The sequence below is a fragment of the Oryctolagus cuniculus genome, chromosome 11 (assembly GCF_964237555.1).
Source record: "Oryctolagus cuniculus chromosome 11, mOryCun1.1, whole genome shotgun sequence".
Lineage (NCBI taxonomy): Eukaryota > Metazoa > Chordata > Mammalia > Lagomorpha > Leporidae > Oryctolagus > Oryctolagus cuniculus.
In genome coordinates this window covers 28,952,915-28,972,977 of record NC_091442.1, presented here as the reverse complement: position 1 = coordinate 28,972,977, position 20,063 = coordinate 28,952,915, and the positions used below count along the sequence as shown (strand labels likewise).

At 42.1% G+C, this 20,063-nt stretch overlaps 1 protein-coding gene across 1 annotated transcript in view; it reads right to left on the bottom strand.

Moving 5' to 3' along the window:
* ATRN (attractin) overlaps window positions 1-20,063 on the bottom strand; it is a 160,286-nt gene that overhangs the window by 28,268 nt on the left and 111,955 nt on the right. Inside the window, exons 19-24 of the mRNA XM_002710922.5 lie at window positions 16,145-16,282; window positions 15,403-15,496; window positions 13,007-13,059; window positions 9,766-9,860; window positions 7,366-7,444; window positions 5,757-5,914 (exon numbers count right to left, since the gene is read on the bottom strand). Coding sequence (XP_002710968.1) covers window positions 5,757-5,914; window positions 7,366-7,444; window positions 9,766-9,860; window positions 13,007-13,059; window positions 15,403-15,496; window positions 16,145-16,282 — 617 coding nt within the window. The remainder of the gene's footprint in view (window positions 1-5,756; window positions 5,915-7,365; window positions 7,445-9,765; window positions 9,861-13,006; window positions 13,060-15,402; window positions 15,497-16,144; window positions 16,283-20,063) is intronic.

Genomic DNA, 20,063 nt, shown 5'->3' with positions numbered 1-20,063 from the left:
CATGGGTGAACCGTGAAAGCATTCTAAGTCAAAGATCTATACGGAATGTCTGGAACAGGCAAATACAGAGACAGGAAGTATAGACTGGTAGCTGCCAGCAGGGGGAAGGAATAATGGGCTTCTTTTAGGGGTGATGAAAATTTTCTAAAATTGGTTGTGGTGATGGCTACAGAACTCTGAATATATTACAAACCAGTGAATTGTGCACTTTAAATGGGTGAATTGTATGGCATGTGAATTATATCTCAATAAAGCTGTCATTTAAAAAAAGTATATCCACATGAACAAAAGTTTCACACATTCCTTGTTCAGTACAGCAATCCTGGTGGGACTCATAAACATAACCCTAAAATCTAAATGAATGCCCAGTTCTCAATATAAATTCTGTGTTGCCTTCACTGGTGAACACTGGCCTCTTACATAAAACAGCAGATCAAATGGCCAGCACGGAGAGAGCTTCATTATTGGTTCCATGTTACAATAACAATCTCTGCGGCACAGTCCATAACAAGCCAGAACCCCGGCGCCCCCACCCACCTTCCCACTCACAATGTCTGCCCGTCCACTCGCCTTCCTGAATACCTGCCTATCGAACTATGGGCATGGCCGAAGCCAGCTGGGCTCCAGATGACCAGGGAGAACAATTAGGACAGTTTTCAGAAAGCAGGGGCTGAGGGTAGGGCACCCACTCACAGAGCAACTAGCCAGAAAACAGGAATGGTTGGCCCCAAGACAACCACTACCCGCCCACACACAGGCCTTTGCAGTATGGGTGTTTTTGCTTAACTACATCTTCACCAATTTTTACAGTTAGCTCGCAATTCCCTCAGCTGGCAGTTACAGGTGTGGATCTGTTCCTAATTATAGGAAAGAATTCTGATGGGTTCAGTGAAGGAACTGGCGTTTAGCGTTACCGTTTCACAACACCAATGTTTACATGAATTTCCGAGTAGATAATCAGATTTCCTCGGTTACTTTACTTTAAAAAATGGGGACCAAAGGCCAAAAGGCTTTGCTTGCACTGAAAGCCATAGTGAAGTTTAACTGAATTGCCTCTACTGCACTAGACATTACTCTCTTCCTTAAGTGTTTACTCAATTTGTACAGCTGCTGAGTGTCTATGTGTGTAGGAGCCATAGGAAGCTAAGCTACACCTAGGAAGCTAAGGCTCTGGGAAAAGAGAGCAATAAAGAAACATGTGGCCTCTTTGTTGAACATGAGGCATCTACCCAGCAAGATGCCAGCTCAGTTCTCCACACAGCGCTCAGCAGAAACCATCCCAAGTGCAGGGAGAGCCAGTGTTGACTGGGCTCTCGCAGGAGGACACTTTGATGCTACAGGTCTAGAGGCACCGTTTGTAAATACTGCAGTCATTTGTACTAAAGAGCAAAAAGACACATGCTTAATAAAACTTACCTGCTTTTTCAAGGAAAGCTTGGCAAACTAAGTAGTGAGCACGCCATCGTTTATTTTCACAAGTGCTCCCGTCTGCAGCTTTCTTAAGCGGATCTTATTCGAGTGATCCAGCCCAGGCAAAGAGCACCAAAACATCAAGCAGAAAATCAACACCTTTTTTATTCTTAAATTTAAAATTACTACTTTTTAGAAGTAAGCACGGGGAAGAGCTCCCTCTAGAAGGAAGGCTCTAAAGGTATTTCAGGGACTTTCAGAGGGTGGAGCAACAGGGCCCTGGGAGGAAAAAAACCAGAGCTCAGACTTGGCCAGAGCCAGGCTATCTCCAGCACAAAAGCCTGCTTATACGCACAGGGCCCTCCTTCCAGTGGGAAAACCAGCAGCAGTCAAAGTCAAGATTTTCGCTGAGGATCTCAGAAATAATAGTCAACTTTTCAGCTACAAAAGCTTGACATTCAATTAGATTTAGAATATAATGAGGTATGCCAGTATGAAAAAAAATCTCAATTTAAAATAAGTCAATAACGTTTATTTACTAGAACCTAAATCAAGTATTTTAAATAAAAATAATCTAACAAATAACATATAACTATAATGTATTGTGTTAAAAGCTGTTACCGGCCGGCGCCGCGGCTTACTAGGCTAATCCTCCACCTGCGGCACCGGCACCCTGGGTTCTAGTCCCAGCTGGGGCACTGGTTCTGTCCTAGTTGCCCCTCTTCCAGTCAAGCTCTCTGCTGTGGCCCGGGAAGGCAGTGGAGGATGGCCCAAATGCTTGGGCCCTACACCCGCATGGGAGACCAGGAGGAAGCATCTGGCTCCAGGCTTCAGATCGGCGCAGTGCGCCGGCTGTAGCAGCTATTTGGGGGGTGAACCAACGGAAGGAAGACCTTTTTCTCTGTCTCTCTCTCTAACTCTGCCTGTCAAAAATAAATAAATAAATAAATAAATAAATAAATAAATAAATAAATAAATAAAAACATAAAAAAGCTGTTACCAAGTTAAAATTGTACTTAGTACAGCCTACAATTCCATTGCCCTGGGATCAGAGAAACAACCTACATCTTGCCTGCTCCACTCTAAATGTAGCCTAAATACAGCAGGGAGAATTCTTACATGATCCTCAAGAATCCCACTCTGCTGTGTACACACTTTGTATACTCCCTTTCCTTGGTACAGGCGGGCCTGACCTAACCAGATAAGCCCTTTTAAAACAGATTTGACAGGTCAGAATCAGAAGTCACAGAAATCTGAAGTTTCAGTAGATAGATTCAGTGTGTGTAGTTGTATATGTATATAATCGTGGCATTTCAGTCAATGGCAAACCACATATACAAATGGTGGTCCCATGAAATTATAATGGAGCTAAGAAATTCCTATCACTTAGTAACGTCATAGCTGTGCATTGTAGTTCATGTTCATGCTGGTGTAGACAAACCAATTACGCTGCCAGCTGAGTAAAAGTAGAAGCACATACAATTATGTCCTATACATATCACTTGATAGCGATAATAAAGGGCTATGATACTGGTTTGTGTTTTTATTATACTATATTTTTACTCCTATTTCAGCAATGACTCCTACTTATCAAAAAAAGTTTACTGTGAAAACTGCCCATGTTACTTGGGCAGCAGCGTCAGATATCTGGTATTTTCTGTGTCCTGATCACATCAAGAGGCCAGGGCCTATTTTATAGGTTTGTGTAAGGATACTTCATGATGTTCACACAATGACAAATTGCCTACACATTTCTCAGAATGCATCTCTATTGTTAAGCAACACAGGAATGTATATTTGTATCTAAAATTATTATTTTCAAATGTTATATAAATGGAATCATGTAGTTTGTGGACTTCTAAGACTTTTTTTTTTAGTCAGCAAAATTTCCTTGGTTACTGAAGCAGTTGTACCAATAATCCATTCATTTTTATTACCATATATTATTCCACAGTGGATGTGTAGCATAGCTTATTTAATCATTCATCTGCTGAGGAATATTTGGGTTATCTCCAGTGTGGGCTATTGTGAATAAAGCTGTTTAATTTTGGCAAATGACCTGGAATGCAACTGTTGGGTTTCAGAGTAAGTGAAAATTTAATTTTATAAGAAAATATGGAACTATTTTCCAGAGTAGCTGAACTGCTTCACACCCCTACCAGCAATGTATGAGTGGTCCAATTTTGCTCCATCTGCTCTGGCTTTGGTGTTTTGCTTCAGTCATTTTGAACTGTGTGGAGTAATACCTTGTTGTAGTTTCAATCTGTATCTCTTTAATGGTTATTGATACTGAACATCTTTCCAGATGGTCATTTGCCATATTTGTATCCTTTTTGGTGAAATGTTTTTTCATGGTCTTCTGTTTCCTTTACTGTTGAGTTCTGTGAGTCCTTACATCATACTAACATAATGATTTCCTCATATATTCTTATATATATATATTAATTATATAAATGTCTAGAAAAATGACTGAAAGTGATCAAATAAAAGAGACCATCCAAAATATCCTATAATTATTAAAGAAGTGGAATCAGAAAGCTAAAAAAAACTCTACAAATAAAACATTAGAATAAAATGATTTTAAGTACTTGAGGTTCAGGTAATTCTAACTTTACATCTCTTCAGAATATGAGAAAGAGAAACTTCTCAAATTATAATTAGTAAAGGTTGGTTAAACCTTGATAACAAGGACAGAAAGTAAAACTATTAAGACATTCTTATTCATGAAACAAATAAAAAATTTAATCTAAATGTTAGCAAGCAGAATCCAACAATGTGTAAAGTAAAGAAACAGCACATCAAGCCTAAGTTGGCTTCATCCCAAGAATGCAAGTGATTCCCAGGCCCTCCTTGGCTTGTGTCACAGGGTGAGTAGTGGTGTGGTTCACTGAGAAAGGAAGCATGGGAGTCTGGGGTTCAAATCACACCAAAGACTGCACACCAAGCGCAAGGACCCTGTGAGTGAGTGACCAACCAGGCACAGACTGCTATGTGGCAGCTGGGAGGACTGGTGTGGCACTCAAGAAGACACTGAGCTGGAGACAGGCACTGGGGACTGCCCACAGATGTGGTGGCAAAGTCTGAGAAGAGGATGGAATTACCATAAAGAGAGGAGTGGATAAAGTCTGAATCCAAGGTAACCTCAGTATTTAAGAAGAGGGTTCTTTAAAATGATTGGTCAGAGAACTGGGAAAAGAAAGGACCGGGAAGGCAAGAGTGATTCAAGTTATGCAAAGTGAAGGTGAGGGGACTGATGTGGTTTCTGGATGTGCTGAAGGAAGAAGGGAGTGTGCAGGAGCAAAGTGAGGAACAGATTGAAGGATAAATTCACAGACCATCTAGATGGGAAAAAGACAGAGGGTGGTGTGAAAAATTCTAACATAGTTCCCATCCTCCACATTCCAGAAAAGACAAGACTGATGGCTCCTTAGTCCCAAAGCATGAAGACATAACCACCAGGACTAGGTTTCAATCCCACCTGGAGTGGTCTGACTTGCTTCAGAAGTTGACTGTGCTTCTGAAAGCCAGCAAGCAGCAACAGCCCCAGTCCAGTAACCGTGCTTTCATGGCCGCCAGTGAATCAGCCCCACAAAGTCCACCCATCCCTGACCTCCACGTGCACCCAATGAAGGAGATCGCAAATGGGAAGTACTGAGGAAAAGCCTCAGAGGATATGAGTATAAAAAGCTCAAACGGGCCATGGGTCTTTCCCTTGGGAATGGGGGACAAGGGAATGTTGACAATAACAGAGACCGCAGCAGGGGACACAAATCCTCATAAGCAGCCTTCCAGGTCACATGCACAAAGAATCTGAGACTTGGAGAGGCAGCCAGAAATCAAACCTACATCCATCTAACCACAGGCCAATGCTTTTATGTATGATGTCATTATGTTGCCTCCCACTGTACCCCAGCTGGCCTCCTTTCAACTCTGAGAGTTCCCTGGGGGTCTTTATGTCATTTTCCACACTCTGGCTTGCACTGATTGCATGTGTTTGTTTCCTTTACATCCACCTTACTCCAGAACTGAAGCTCTCTGTGGAGCCCTACAGGCTTTTACACGGCAAGTCCTCAATGCAGCAATGAATACATTTGTAATCACAAAATTTGCTATGTGCCAACTTGCCTTCAAAAGTGCTCATTAATTTCCTTCAGAAGTGATACAAGCCACCTCCACCACTATCTTGTTTACAGTATTCATGTGCTCAGCATTCCTTTGCCACACAGTATTGCAAAGGAAAGCAACACTGTACATTTCATTAACCACAAGTCCCAATTTAGTGAATGTAGTCTTCTCTAAAGAGATTTTACCATTTTTGTAGGAATGAGACAAAAAGCATTTCCTACCTGAATTTTGATGGGCCAGGTGAAATTACTGACATAAACAAAGAAAGTGATGTTTGGGTGGTTGCGAAAATCAAACTTTTCATTGGAGAAGCTATCTTTGTATTCCTTAATGTTGGTTTTTGAAACAACAGGCATCTCTTCTCCAGCTTGGGTTCCAGCTGTCAGAAAGAAAAGACTGAAATGGTTAGCATCTACTGAATACCCACAACATTCCGGAACAGTCTTTAGGAACTCAACAACACTGTGACTAACCTCATTTATAGATTAGGAAACCGAGGTTCAGAGAAATTAAGTGACCTGCCTCAGGTCACACTGCCAGCAAGAGGTGGAGTTGGAACTTGAAGTTTTGCTGGCTGACAAGACAAGCCTGTGCACCTGACCAGAACAGTTTTATCAGGAACATCTGCACCTTCCCTCTGCACTAAACTAGGCCAAATGTGGCCATGAAACTAGACACTACAGGAATCCTATTAACAACATTGGCGATTACTCTGTGCATAACACTTCAATTCCTTTGCAGTCCCCTTTATACCAGCTGGCAAAGCTCCAGACTCCCACTTCGGGGACCATGATTCACCCCTCATTTCCTAAGCAGCAGTGGCCTCAAATTCACTGGTTAGCAAAGGAGGGAGGGGCTGAAGGAGTCTCTCAGTCTTCCCTGAGCTCACCTGATCTGGTGTAACTCCATCCTATTCCCAGACAATCCTTCAACATTTCATACCCTCCCACAGCCACGAAATTAAGTCTCAATAAAGATCACGAAATGGACTTGAAATGATGAGGAAACACAGCTAGCATTTAGAATTTACCATGCTTCAAGCATTGCTTTGAGAACTTTTTTTTTTTTTTAATCTCATTTAAGCCATCCAACACTCTATATGAAGAGGTGTTCTACTATCCCATTGCACACTTGAATAAACTGGCTCAGAAAGCTAAGTAATTTGCCCAGCAGCACATATAATGCAGGTAAGTAACAGGCAGAATTCAAATCCAGGTCTATCTGCCCAGCTACCAAGTTATGCAATGGTTACCTTATTAACCATCACATGAGCGCCATCCTTTATTTCTTTAGATTTTCTGCCCAGTGAGTATTCAGTGAATCATAGTAAGACAAACTAGATAGCAAATGGTGTGTTTACGGCTTGATTGCATTTCCAAAGTATATTTCTCCATAACTACTAAAATCTCATTTTATTTAAAATGCTCTCTTCCCTTGAAACCAGGAATCATTTGCATTTTTGTCTCCTGAAGCATAGATGTGGAGGCTGACGGCAGAGCCAGAGCAGCAGCCACAGCAAGGGTGTAAGTGGGGGTAGCAGGGAAGTTCAGTATAAACCGAGCCTGACACTGGTAAGCCTTGGCAGATACAACACAATTTACTATACATAACAGTTCTGGGAGGTGAGCATTATTCTTCTCACTTTACAGAGGAATCATTCTATGGTCTTGAGAGGGGGTTGGACATTCAGTCAAGGTCTCACAGCAAGTAAGTAGAAAAGGCAGGTTTCAAAACCATTTGTCTCTCTCCAGAGCCCCCTTTCTCCACTCCTATGTAACATTTCTCATCCATCACCACTATGTGGATGGTCTTTTCTAGGTGTGTCTTTACCTGAGAAGCTGGCAGCCCAGGTGATGTTAAGGTTGAAGTTTTTGGAGGCATTGATGAACATGTCCAAATCCCTGTTTTGCTGATGAAAGGCACAAACAGAAATGAGCTATTTCCATATTTTAAGATAAAGGAATAGTTAAATTTTACAATGTTCTACAATGTCTCAAAAGACAATTCAAACCAAAAATTTTCCATAATACCAGTAATATATCCACTAAATAAAAGTTTATTTCCCTCCCTAAGTCTAACTCCATGAAAAAGTTATCTTTATTTTGCATTTATTTATTTGCAAGGCAGAGCAAGAGAGATCTTCCATCTGCTGGATCACTTCCCAAATGGCTGTAATGGCTGGGACAGGGCCACTGGGATGCGATGAGGGCAGGGGCCATGAACTCCAGCTGGATCTACACCTGCCCCCAAAAGGTATCTTTTTAAAAGATGCCCATTTTAGTATATGTTTTTCATCCACAGACCCATGTTAGGTGAATCAGGCTCATAAGGATCCTTTGGGCAGCTGTTCTGAAATGTTCTCAGAAAAACACTTGATTCAGTGTCCTAGTTTATATTTGTTTATAATTTAAACTCATATGCTGCTGAATTCAAAGATTATATATACAGTATAAAATGTCTCCCAACTGGAAATGATTTTAAAAATGCATACAAAGCCCAGACAATCTAAATTTAAAAAATTCTCTCATTACATTCACTCAGAATTTGAAAATATTTTTCTCCCACTAAAAATATTTTAAGAGAAATGTGACTGAGGATACTTTCTCAGCTCTGAAAACCTTGCTTACCACTCAGAGACACAGCAATTCAAAGCACTAGTCCAATTTATTTTGATTCTTGGTTATAGTGGCTGAAAAGGATAGCCCTGAGAAATCCACTGAGCCAAACAGTAGTACATTGTTGGCTATGATAGGTAAATTATAATACTCATTTTCAATTTTCACTTAAATTGTACTAGTAAATCTCTTTACTGGGGTGAAGAAATTATTTTGGCAAACTAATCAGATGCTGTATCTTTATATTTTGCAAAGGGATTCAATCATGCTGAAACTCTTCATTTTTTTTTAAACTTTTATTTAGTAAATATAAATTTCCAAAGTACAGTTTATGGATTACAATGGCTCCCCCCCCCCCCATAACACCCCTCCCATCTCCTGCTCCTTCTCCCATTGAAACTCTTCATTTTAAAAGATCTTAAAACAGGTTAGGGCCAGCACTGTGGCGCTATGTGTTAAGCCACTATCTGCTGTGTAGGCATCCCATATGTGCGCCAGTTCAAGACCTGGCTGTTCCACTTCTGATCTAGCTCCCTGGAAATGGCCTGAGAAAAGCAGCAGAAGATGGGCTAAGTCCATGGGCTTCTGCGACACACATAGGATTCCAGGAAGATACTCTTAGTTCCCAGCTCTGGCCTGGCCCAGCCCCAAAGTTACAGCCATTTGGGGAGTGAACCAGCAAATGGAAGATCTCTCTCTTTGTCTCTCCTCTCTCTCTGTAGCTCTGCCCTTCAAATAAATAAGTAAATCTTTAAAATCATACTCAAAGACTAAAGCATATAGCTTAACAGAACACTCTACAAACCTAACCAATCAAAATCAGGCACTTCAAAGTTCAGGCAATATAGTATTCGAGTCCAAATGATCGGTGGCATTAATTTTAATCAGCAGTTTCTCTGCAGATGCATCTAGGCCTCTGGTTGGTTTTTGCAGTCATTTTAAATCTAGTTCTGTCATTTGCTCTCTGAAGGAGGAGCTTCCCTTGCAACCTTCTCTCCTTTTCCAAATGGGGCTGTGTTGGACTGACAGGCAAACCATGTACATGTGTAGTCAGTGTCAGACTGTGCATATCAGATCCTGCTAAACTTTATTTCAATATTGGTCTTGACTGTCAGATGGAAAATAAATAAAATGTAAATTCTGGGGCCAGCATTGTGGCGTAGCAGGTAAAGCCACCGCTTGCAGTGCCAGCATCCCATATGGGCACTGGTTCTAGTCCCGGCTGCTCCACTTCCAATCCAGCTCTGCTATGACCAGGGAAAGCAGTAGAAGATGGCCCAAGTGCTTGGGCCCTGCGCCTGCATGGGAGACCCAGAAGAGGCTCCTGGCTTCGAATTGGCACAGTTCCAACTGTTGCAGCCAGCTGGGGAGTGAACCAGCGGATGAAAGACCTCTCTCTCTCTCTCTCTGTGTAACTCTTTCAAATAATAAATAAATCTTTAAAAAATGTAAATTCTAACAATCTTTTCCTGCAACTCTAAGGATCATCCTGGGTTCTCTACCCTGGAAACTCAGAGTAGAGTACTACTCAGGCAGTACTTCCACCCATAGTGGCCAAGAAGATTTGCACAAATTTAAAGCAAAATAGGGAGACTTAAAAAAAAAATCAGCTTACTTCATCAGGAGTAGCCACAAAATTGATGGCTGTGTAGTAGCGGTCGTCTTCCTGGGACAAGCTAAATGTGAACTGATAGTCAATAAGAAGAGTATCTGTGGAAAGAGACAGAGATGTATATTTTAAAATAGAAACCAAACAAAATACTAAAGTTTCTAGAGATACAGACCACTTTTGTCATAAACTCAATAGCAAGGAAAGCACTCTGACCTCACCCATAACCAGGTTCTGTCAAAGAAAATCAAATCTGAGTTGTATCATTTTATTTGCATTAACCCACTAAATCCTCTTTATATCATGACCCTGGTTGAGATTTTAGGCTCCAATCTCACTCACCTACAAATATTAACTGTATACCTATTATATGCTAGGCTTTGTTTAAAGACACAAAGATATAAATTAATGATGTAACAGAAACCAGGAGTCCATTGAAAAATAGTTGATTCCAGGTCGAGAGCAAGGACTACATTCCTTGGTTATATTATTTCATAGAGGAACAAAGTACTTAAAGACTAATGTGATATAGCAAAAGAACACAGTTTTAGAGAGCGCTTACTGGCCAAAGTTTGTAAAATTTAACTTTAGAAAGTGTATTGCACAATTCAACAAGAACCAAAAAAACCTACTAAAAAGTGAGCAAAGGACTTCAACAGACTTTTCTCCAAAGATGATATACAAATGGCCAATAAACACATGAAAGATATTCAATACCACTGGTTATCAGGAAAATGCAAATCAAAACCACAATGAAATAACACTTTGCACCCACAAGGAAGGCTATATATATAAAAAAAAGCAGAACAGAAAATAACAAGTATTGGTGGGGATGTGGAAAACAGGAACTTTTATGCACTGTTGGTAGGAATGTAAAATGGTATAGCTGCTATAGAAAGTAGTATCGCAGTTCTTCAAAAACTTAAAAACTAGTCAGAAGATCAATAATTATGTGATTCCACTTAAATGAGGCAGCTAGGGTAGTTAAATTCATAGAAACAGAAAACAGAATGGTGATTGCCAGGACTGCTGGAAGAGGGAAATGGGGAGTTCTTAAGTTTATTTTTAATCATCTAAGAAACTGCAAATGGTTTTCCAAAATACAATAGCATCTTACATTCCCAAAAGCAATGCAAAAAGGTTTCAGTTTCTCAGCATCTTTTTTTTTTATTTTTTAATGATTTATTTATTTATTGAAAGGCAGAGTTACAGAGAGGCAGAGAGAGAGAGAGAGAGAGAGAGAGAGAGAGAGAGAGAGAGAGAGAGAAATCTTCCACCCACTGATTTACTCCCTAAATGGCTGCAATGGCTGGGGCTGGGCAATTTGAAGCCAGGAGCCAGGAGCCAGGAGCCAGGAGCTTCTTCTGGGTCTCCCACAGGTGCAGGGGCCTAAGAACTGTTTCCCAACCACAGTCTCGTGAGGCTAACCTTTTTTTTTTTTTTTTTTTTACATTGGAGACATACTGCAAAAGACTGAATGCAGAAGCAGACAAGAGATTACAATTATGGTATTACTTTTTGATCCTAGTCATTCCAGGGCTGTATCTTAATGTAGTTTTAATGTGCTTATCCCTAATAACTAATGACAATAAGTATTTTTCAATGTGTTTAGCGGCCACTCATATATCTTCTTTGGTGAAACATCTATTCAAATCTTTGCCTGTTTTTTTTCTTTAATTAATTAATTAATTTGAAAGGCAGAGTTACAGAGAGAAAGATGGAGAGACAGACAGAGAGACTGTTCATTCCCCAAAAGGCTGCAATGGCCAGAGCTAAGCTGATCCAAAGCCAGGAGCCAGGAGCTTCTTCTGGGTCTCCCGCATGGGTGCAGGGACCCAAGCACTTAGGCCATCTTATGCCACTTTCCCAGGCCACTTTCCCAGAGAGCTGGATTGGAAGTAGAAGAGCCAGGACTCAAACCAGTGCCTTTATGGGATGCCAGTGCCACAGGCAAGTGGCTTTACCTGCCATGCTGCAGCACCAGCCCCTTATCTTTGCCTGTTTTTAATTAGAATTAATTTTTTATTCAGATGGAAGAGTTCTTTAAAAATTCTAAATACAAACTCTTTATCAAATACATGATTTACAAATATTTTCTCTATTCTGTGGCTTTTTACTTTTGGAATCTTTTATTTATTTATTTGAAAGGCAGAGTTACAGAGAGAGGGAGAGACAGAGAAAGAGATGTTCCTTTTCCAGTTCACTCCCCAAATGGTGGTAATAGCCAGGGCTGGGCCAGGCTGAAGCCAGGAGGCTGGAACTCCATCTGGGTCTCCCACATGGATGGCAGGGACCCAGGAATTTGGGTCATCATCTGATGCTTCCCAGGCGGATTAGCAGGGAGCTGGACTGAAGTGGGGCAGCTGGGACTCGAACCAGTGCTCAGATAGGATGTTGGTATAGCAGGTGGTGGCTTAATCTGCTGTGCCACAACACTCAAATCTTTTATTTTTTAAAATACAGGTTTTACATTTTGATAAAATCTCAATAATAAGTTTTTTCTCATGAATTGTGCTTTTAGAATCACATCTAAGAACTCTTTTTTCCTGCCCAAGGTGAAGAAGTTTTCCTCCAGAAGTTTAAACCATAAAGTCAAATTCATAGGTTCTAAGTAGACATGAATTTTGAGGAGAGGCTATCCAATCCAGTTCAGTAGGCATAAATTACATTACATTAGTAGTAACACTACCTCCTTTTCTCTAGTTCCATCATCTGGCCTACCAGGGGGCTTTTCCTACAGGAGACAGACATTCACCCATAAAGACCTACTCCCCTTGCCAGAGTCACCTTTTATTCTGATAGTAATTTGATATTTTACTTTACTTATTCATTCCTAAAGAGATGGTTAATAAAATCAGTTCTAGAGAGAATGATAAAACCTTAACTGTATTTCAAGAACTCTGCTTTTATTCCATATCCTGAAGTAGGAAATATGATGGTAATTGCAAATGAAGCAAGGTTTCCAGAGAATACAAACAAGGAGAGCCAGAGGTACATATACCTGGACTTTCCCTGCTATCTGCCATGGACACACAAACACAAGTCAGGACTACAATTACAACATCTGAAAACAGTGTTCATGAATGCAGTGAACTTCACAGAAGATAAACACACCACGTCTGCGGGCACTTCCGAGAGTGGTTCCTATATTCTGATAGCACTGAGCATTCTCCATCATGCTAAAGAAAACAATGGAGTTTTACTGAGCTACTGTGCTTCTAGAATTAAGAATTGCCAAAATACTTACAGTAACATGTTCCTTTAAGGGGGTTTCCCTGGTATCGGTTTTCTACCTCACATCTACAGGGAGAAAAATAAAGATCATTTTCTATTTAAAGCAGAATCTACGTTCATTTCACAATCAAGCAGGTATTTAATACAAGCTACAAGCAGTTTTTCAGTCACGATAATTACATTCTTCACTATTATTCAGATGAGATGGCCTAACAAGAGTTTACAAGGATTCTTCTTTGGTGCTAATTGCCCAGCAGCTCACACCGCCAATTATATAAAAACAACTGACAAACATCTGGCAAAGAACAGGACATAAACCCAAATGCAATAAATCTAAGCCCCGTTTACTAAAAAGAAAAACACATTTTTACTTTTATGTGGACTACACATTTTTCTAAAAGCACAGTTAAAACATTTTTCAAATATTCATTTCTCCCTCCTATTATCCCTGGACAAACCGACCCTGTTCTTTAAATAGAAGTGAGAGAAGAATAAATACCACAAGCCATTTTTTTTTAAACTCCTGAACAAGTGCTCACCATTCTGGAGAAAAAAAATAACCTACACTCAAAAGCACATTAATTCCTCACAGATGTCGTCTGTAAGCACCAGCTAGCTCCAGACTCCCACTTCACAAAGCCCTGTGGGCAAACACAGCAGCCATGAACCGCTGGATGAGGAGGAGAAAGGCTGAGTGCAGCACTTTTCCCAGGTAAGAGGAGGCTGGGACGTGTGTGCTTTCATCCAGGTGATGAATGGCACTTGCTGCTATCTATAACCTCTGGAGGAGACATGAGGGTCTCACTGGGGGATGCCTCATGCATCTGCTACGTGCCCTAACCGATGGCAACAGGATTACTTTTGCTCTACCACATTTTTGCTTAAAGGGAACTGGATCCAAAATTTAATCTTTTATTAGACTTTTCTTCACATACTGGCTGCAGGGAAGCATGAAACTAGTAAACATATATGCTGGGCCAGCGCCGCAGCTCACTAGGCTAATCCTCCGCCTGTGATGCCGGCACCCCGGGTTCTAGTCCTGGTTGGGGCGTCGGATTCTGTCCTGGTTGCCCCTCTTCCAGTCCAGCTCTCTGCTGTGCCCCGGGAGTGCAGTGGAGGATGGCCCAGGTCCTTGGGCCCTGCACCCGCATGGGAGACCAGGAGAAAGCACCTGGCTCCTGGCTTCAGATCAGCGCAGCGTGCCAGCCACAATGCGCCGGCCATAGCGGCCACTTGGGGGGTGAACCAACGGAAAAAGGAAGACCTTTCTCTCTGTCTCTCACTAACTCTGCCTGTAAAAAAAAAATATGTTTATGAAACTATAAAGTGTCCACAAACCTATTCTTTTTTGAATACCACTAGCAATGACTCAGTCACCAGTGGCATTTTTACTATTTTTCTTTAAGGAAAGCAAAATTTACCAATGCTGTATGTGCTTCCCTCAGCTCAATGCTTTGATACTAACCACTTTTTTTTTTTTTTTTTTTTTTAATTTGACAGGTAGAGTTATAGACCGGGAGAGAGAGAGACAGAGAGAAAGGTCTTCCTTCCATTGGTTCACTCCCCAAATGGCCACCACGGGCAGAACTACGCCAATCCGAAACCAAGAGCCAGGCACTTCCTCCTGGTCTCCCATGCGGGTGCAGGGGCCCAAGCACTTGGGCCATCTTCCACTGCCTTCCTGGGCCACAGCAGAGAGCTGGACTGGAAGAGGAGCAACCAGGACTATAACCTGATGCCCATATGGGATGCCAGCGCTGCAGATGGAGGATTAACCAAGTAAGCCATGGTGCCGGCCCCGATACTAACCACTTCGTAAGTCTCCTCCTGAGAGAATATGTAAACCTGAATGCATGTGTTTTATGAAGTTTTCCAGTCAATCCCTCCGTCTTTCAACTCACCAGGACACAAGAACAATCACTGTTAGTCCCCATATTGATCAGTGAGGAAACAGGCTCAGCACAGTTCAGCGATTTGCCTCAAGAGCACTCTGCTCAGTGGACACATGGCTGGGTCTGAGCCCCAGTCTGCCTGACGCTGAGTTACTAGGATACCAGCTCTTCCAAGTATCCTTCAGGAATGAGTGCAATCTCCTGATATATCAAACCTTGAATAACTGTTCAAGTTAAAACAACAAATCCAACTTACCAACCCAGGAAAATGTCAGTGTCACTCAAACATAAAAACATGAATTGAAGAGATATTAAAGAATTGCTGCTACCTTGACAACCTCAAGGGGTTGGAGAGCCACCTGTCTGAGGCAGAAAGGGCAACATTTTAATCTAATAACCCAAAGATCTCTCAGAGTCCATGGCAGCAAGGCACAAGGAGAGGGTAGCTTGCAGGGTGGTGGTCTGGCAACTTCATAGCCATTGGTCCTCACTGCAGTACAGGGAGTGTGGTACTCACAGCTGGCATTCATCCCCTTTGACGCCCTTGGTGGTGCAGAAGCACTTGCCCGTGTTGGTATTACACAGTGATGCATGTCCATTGCACCGGCATGCTGGGGAGAAGGAAATGGAATGGAGGTCAAATCTGGCTTTAAAAAATTACTACTGCCACAGTAATTTCCCCAAAGAAACAATTTTCTCTGAATTGGGCTTGACAGGAAACACAGATTAAACCAAGAGCATTTAATGAGGATTCATTATTTTTCAGCTAAAGATTTATCTCTAGTCACTCAAGGGCAACATTGCAGGGACCAAGGTCAAAGGACTGGAGGAAAAAGAAGGCTGATTCTCACTGCCATCTGAAGCAACCACTACTGATCTTTTTGATAGACTCTTTGTCACTATTATCGTTCTTTCTTCCTTTCCATAAATATTGACACAGCATCTCTAGTATGCCAGGTGCTGGGAATGGGGACACAGACACAGCCTCTGGGTGATGGGTGCCTCTGAGGCTGGGCTGGCTGCCCTCTGCCTGAGCTGAGGTGCCTTCAGCACAGTGACCACATCAGAATGCGACTAAAGGCTCAACGCTGCCATTCCTGGCTGTTGCTTTAACTGCTACTCTGATACTTGGCAGTACAAGTCTGACTTACTAAGATCTGTAGTACACAAAATAAAATGGCTCTTTTCCTCTAAGCTATTTAACTCCAATGTAAAGTCCACCTCATTTGCCATCAGCAAGCCTGACCAATCGCACTTACGCTGGCATTTCCCTCCGTTGGTAGGATCCCCATAGAAGCCAGATATGCAGGTCTCACAGTGCTTGCCCGTCGTCAGGTTCTCACACTTCTCACAGATGCTCTGGTTGATGCACTTGCTGTGGCCGTTGCACTGGCAAGCTGAAAGAGAAAGAATTTCAAGGGGTGGGTCCCGTGGCGGAACTGGGAATGAGTTTAACAAGATTTATTTGCAACTATCTCTTTAAGTTCTTTATTGCCTCTAAATGTGAATTCATCAAACCTGGTCCACCAAAAACTGCTCTGAGAAATAAGATCAAAATACCAAAAAAAGCTAGTCCAGGAAAATCAGAAATACATCACAGCAAGGTAGACGTCCATAATTACGCTAAAAAATATTTTTGTTGTTTTCCTGAAAAAGTAATACATGCTCATGATAGTGGATTTGAAAAATATGATGACAGGAGGAGGGATCATATATAATTCCACCATGCAGAGACCACTATTCACATTTGCTATCTTCCCTCCAGTATTTTTCCATATAATTTTACACAGTTGTGTTCCTATTAATATTCAATTTCGATTTCTGAACTCAGACCACAATTATTTTACCACACTGTTTCAATCTATCATAAATAACACTTTTAATGACAGAATTATTTCTATGAATCATTTATTTTAACTATTCTCTTTAATTCCAATATGTAGCTTGCTTTAAATTTTTAATTAGAAAAGTAAGAGTCTTTGCAGGGGAATGTTTCCAGAAGTGGGGTTACTAAGACTCCTGATGGAAACAGGGCTGTACAACTAGAAGGGCATAGAAGCCTGGCCTTCTCAGGACTGCCTAGGGTGGCCGTGTACTGCAGAACTCCAGGAGGGTCACCGTTCCCACGGTACACAACCTGCACCACCCTAAGCAGAACCTCTGATTTGCAGATATGCCTCGGCTGATCAATGTGATGGAGTTTTTCACTGTCTTGGCAGCTTTCCATAGATTTGCATCTGTTCTTGCTACCTGTTAGCTTTCTCATTTGAATTATTTTGTATAGACTACAACTCTAAGAGTTAAAATGACTGCACCAAAATTATTTAAGATGTGTGGAACATGCATTTTGTTACTGAGGAGATTAACAACTTTTTTTTTTTTTTTAATTTTTTTTTGACAGGCAGAGTGGACAGTGAGAGAGAGAGACAGAGAGAAAGGTCTTCCTTTACCGTTGGTTCACCCTCCAATGGCCGCCGCGGCCAGCGCGCTGCGGCCGGCGCACCGCGCTGATCCGATGGCAGGAGCCAGGTGCTTCTCCTGGTCTCCCATGGGGTGCAGGGCCCAAGCACCTGGGCCATCCTCCACTGCACTCCCTGGCCACAGCAGAGAGCTGGCCTGGAAGAGGGGCAACCGGGACAGAATCCGGCACCCCAACCGGGACTAGAACCCGGTGTGCCGGCGCCGCTAGGCGGAGGATTAGCCTAGTGAGCCGTGGCGCCGGCCTGAGATTAACAATCTTTATGTAGCAAAGGGTAAAGCACAACATAGATACAAAATGTAATACCTAAAATCATTTACAAAAATATCTGTATTCTGAGTCACTTTAAAAAGATTGAAAAAATGCTCTTCTCACCCCTTAAAAAATCTCATAGAAATTCCAGAAGAAATATAAAAACACAGATAAATCAACAGGAGAGTGGGATAAGAGGAAAAGGGCAATCCTAAATGTTAAGAAATACTTCTGAAGTAGTCAGAAATTTCTAGAAATTATACAGTCAACAGGGTCAATCTGACAGACAAAGTGGAACAGAGGCACCTGTATCCTAACATAGGAGGAGGAGGAGACAGTCCAAGTGACTAGATGCACGTTACCAATCAACACCAGCAGAGGCTGGGAGCCACAGGAAGCCCCAGGCAAGTGGTGGACAGCAGAAGTGACATACGGCCTGCTCTGCTCCTGCTCACCAGCTGGCTGAGGAATCTGTCCAGGGGCTGCAGTGGAAAAGGACAGTTCTGGATGGGAGAGGAGTGGGAGGCAGAGGAGGAGAGGCCGGGATCAGAAAGAAGAATCAAGGTGATGCACCAGCTATCCTTAGGTTTCCACCGAACCCAAGAGGAGAAGCATCTGTCACAATCATGTATATGCCAAATGTATCCAGGCACCTGGGCCCATTGTTCCTTCATTCCTCCAATGAGAAAAGGCACATTCAAAGCAGTCAGAGAAGACCGCAGATGGGGAGTCCTGAGCCTGGCTGGCTAGCTTCTGCTTTAGGACCTCACACTACACCCTCACAGCTCAGTACACTCAACCAATAGCCAATGCTGATAAAGCTACACATTCAGTTATGAATCAAGTCAACCTTGAGGACTTACCACTAATGCTGAAGGAAGAGTTAATTCAATAAACAAAGGAGAATAAAAAAATACTTATTTTAGTAAATTCAAAGAAGTGTGAATTATTGCACTGACAAAACAAAAAAGAAAGTTCTGAAGTTTTCACAATATTTAGAGTCCTTGCAATATGTAAAAGAATAAAACAAATTAGACATCAAATGAACGCCCCTTCAGATTAACCAATAGAATATATAAATGGCTAGAAAACTATCTGTAAGAAAATAACATGAATTATATGCCAACAAATTTGATTACTCAAATGAAACAGACACATTCCTAGAAAAATACAGACTATCAATACTGACTCGAGGGGTTGGCGCCATGGCATAATAGGTTAAGCCTCGTCTGCGGCACCAGCATCCCATATTGGCACTGGTTTGAACCCCAGCTGCTCCACTTTTGATCCAGTTCCCTGCTAATGGCCTGGGAAAGCAGTGGAAGGCGGCAAAAGTCCTTGAGCTCCTGTACCAACGGGGAGATCTGGAAGAAGCTGATGGCTCCTGGTTTCAGATCAGCCCAGTTCTGGCCATTTGGGGAGTGAACCAGTGGGTGGATAATCTCTGTCTTTCCCTCTCTGTAACTCTGTCTCTAAAATAAATAAATATTTTTTAAAAACTACAATGTTATACAAAGTATACAAAATACAGAATTGCCTACTGCAACTGACTATCTCAGGTAACAGAAATATGTAAGCTTTAGGCCGGCGCCGTGGCTCAATAGGCTAATCTTCTGCCTTGCGGTGCTGGCACACCAGGTTCTAGTCCCAGTCGGGGCGCCAGATTCTGTCCCGGTTGCCCCTCTTCCAGGCCAGCTCTCTGCTATGGCCCAGGAAGGCAGTGGAGGATGGCCCAAGTGCTAGGGCCCTGCACCCCATGGGAGACCAGGAGAAGCACCTGGCTCCTGGCTTCAGATCAGTGCGATGCGCCAGCCGTGGGGGCCATTGGAGGGTTAAGCTGCTGTGGCCTGTGATGCTGGCATCTCACATCAGAGTGCCAGTTCAAGTCCTGGCTTCCCTGCTTCAGATCCAGCTCCCTGCTAATGTGCCTGGGAAAGCAGTGGAAGATGGCCCAAGAGCCCTTGCACCCCCATGGGAGACGTGAATGGGAGTTCCAGGCTCCTGGCTTCAGCCTGACTCAGCCCTAGCCATTGTACCATGTAGGGAGTGAATCAAACAGAATATCTATTTCTCTATCTCTCCTTCTCTGTCATTCTGCTTTTCAAATAAATAAAATAAATCTCTTAAAAATGATCAAATTAAACAACTTATTTAAAAAGAAAAAAATAATAATCGAAATTTTCTTATAAGCAAAGCCTAGGCCCACAGGTGGATTCAATATTTAAACAAAATACTAACTTTTCACAAACTCTTCCTCATTAAACTGAGGAGAAGGGAATGCATCCTGAATCAGTGTGTGGAAGCCGGTACTATCCTGATACCAAAGTCAGGATCACAAGAAAAGGAACTACAAGCTATATCCCTCATGGATATAGGTAACAAAATCAGCAAACTGAACCCAGCAACATCTTAAGGATGATACATCATGATCAAATGGGCTTTATGGA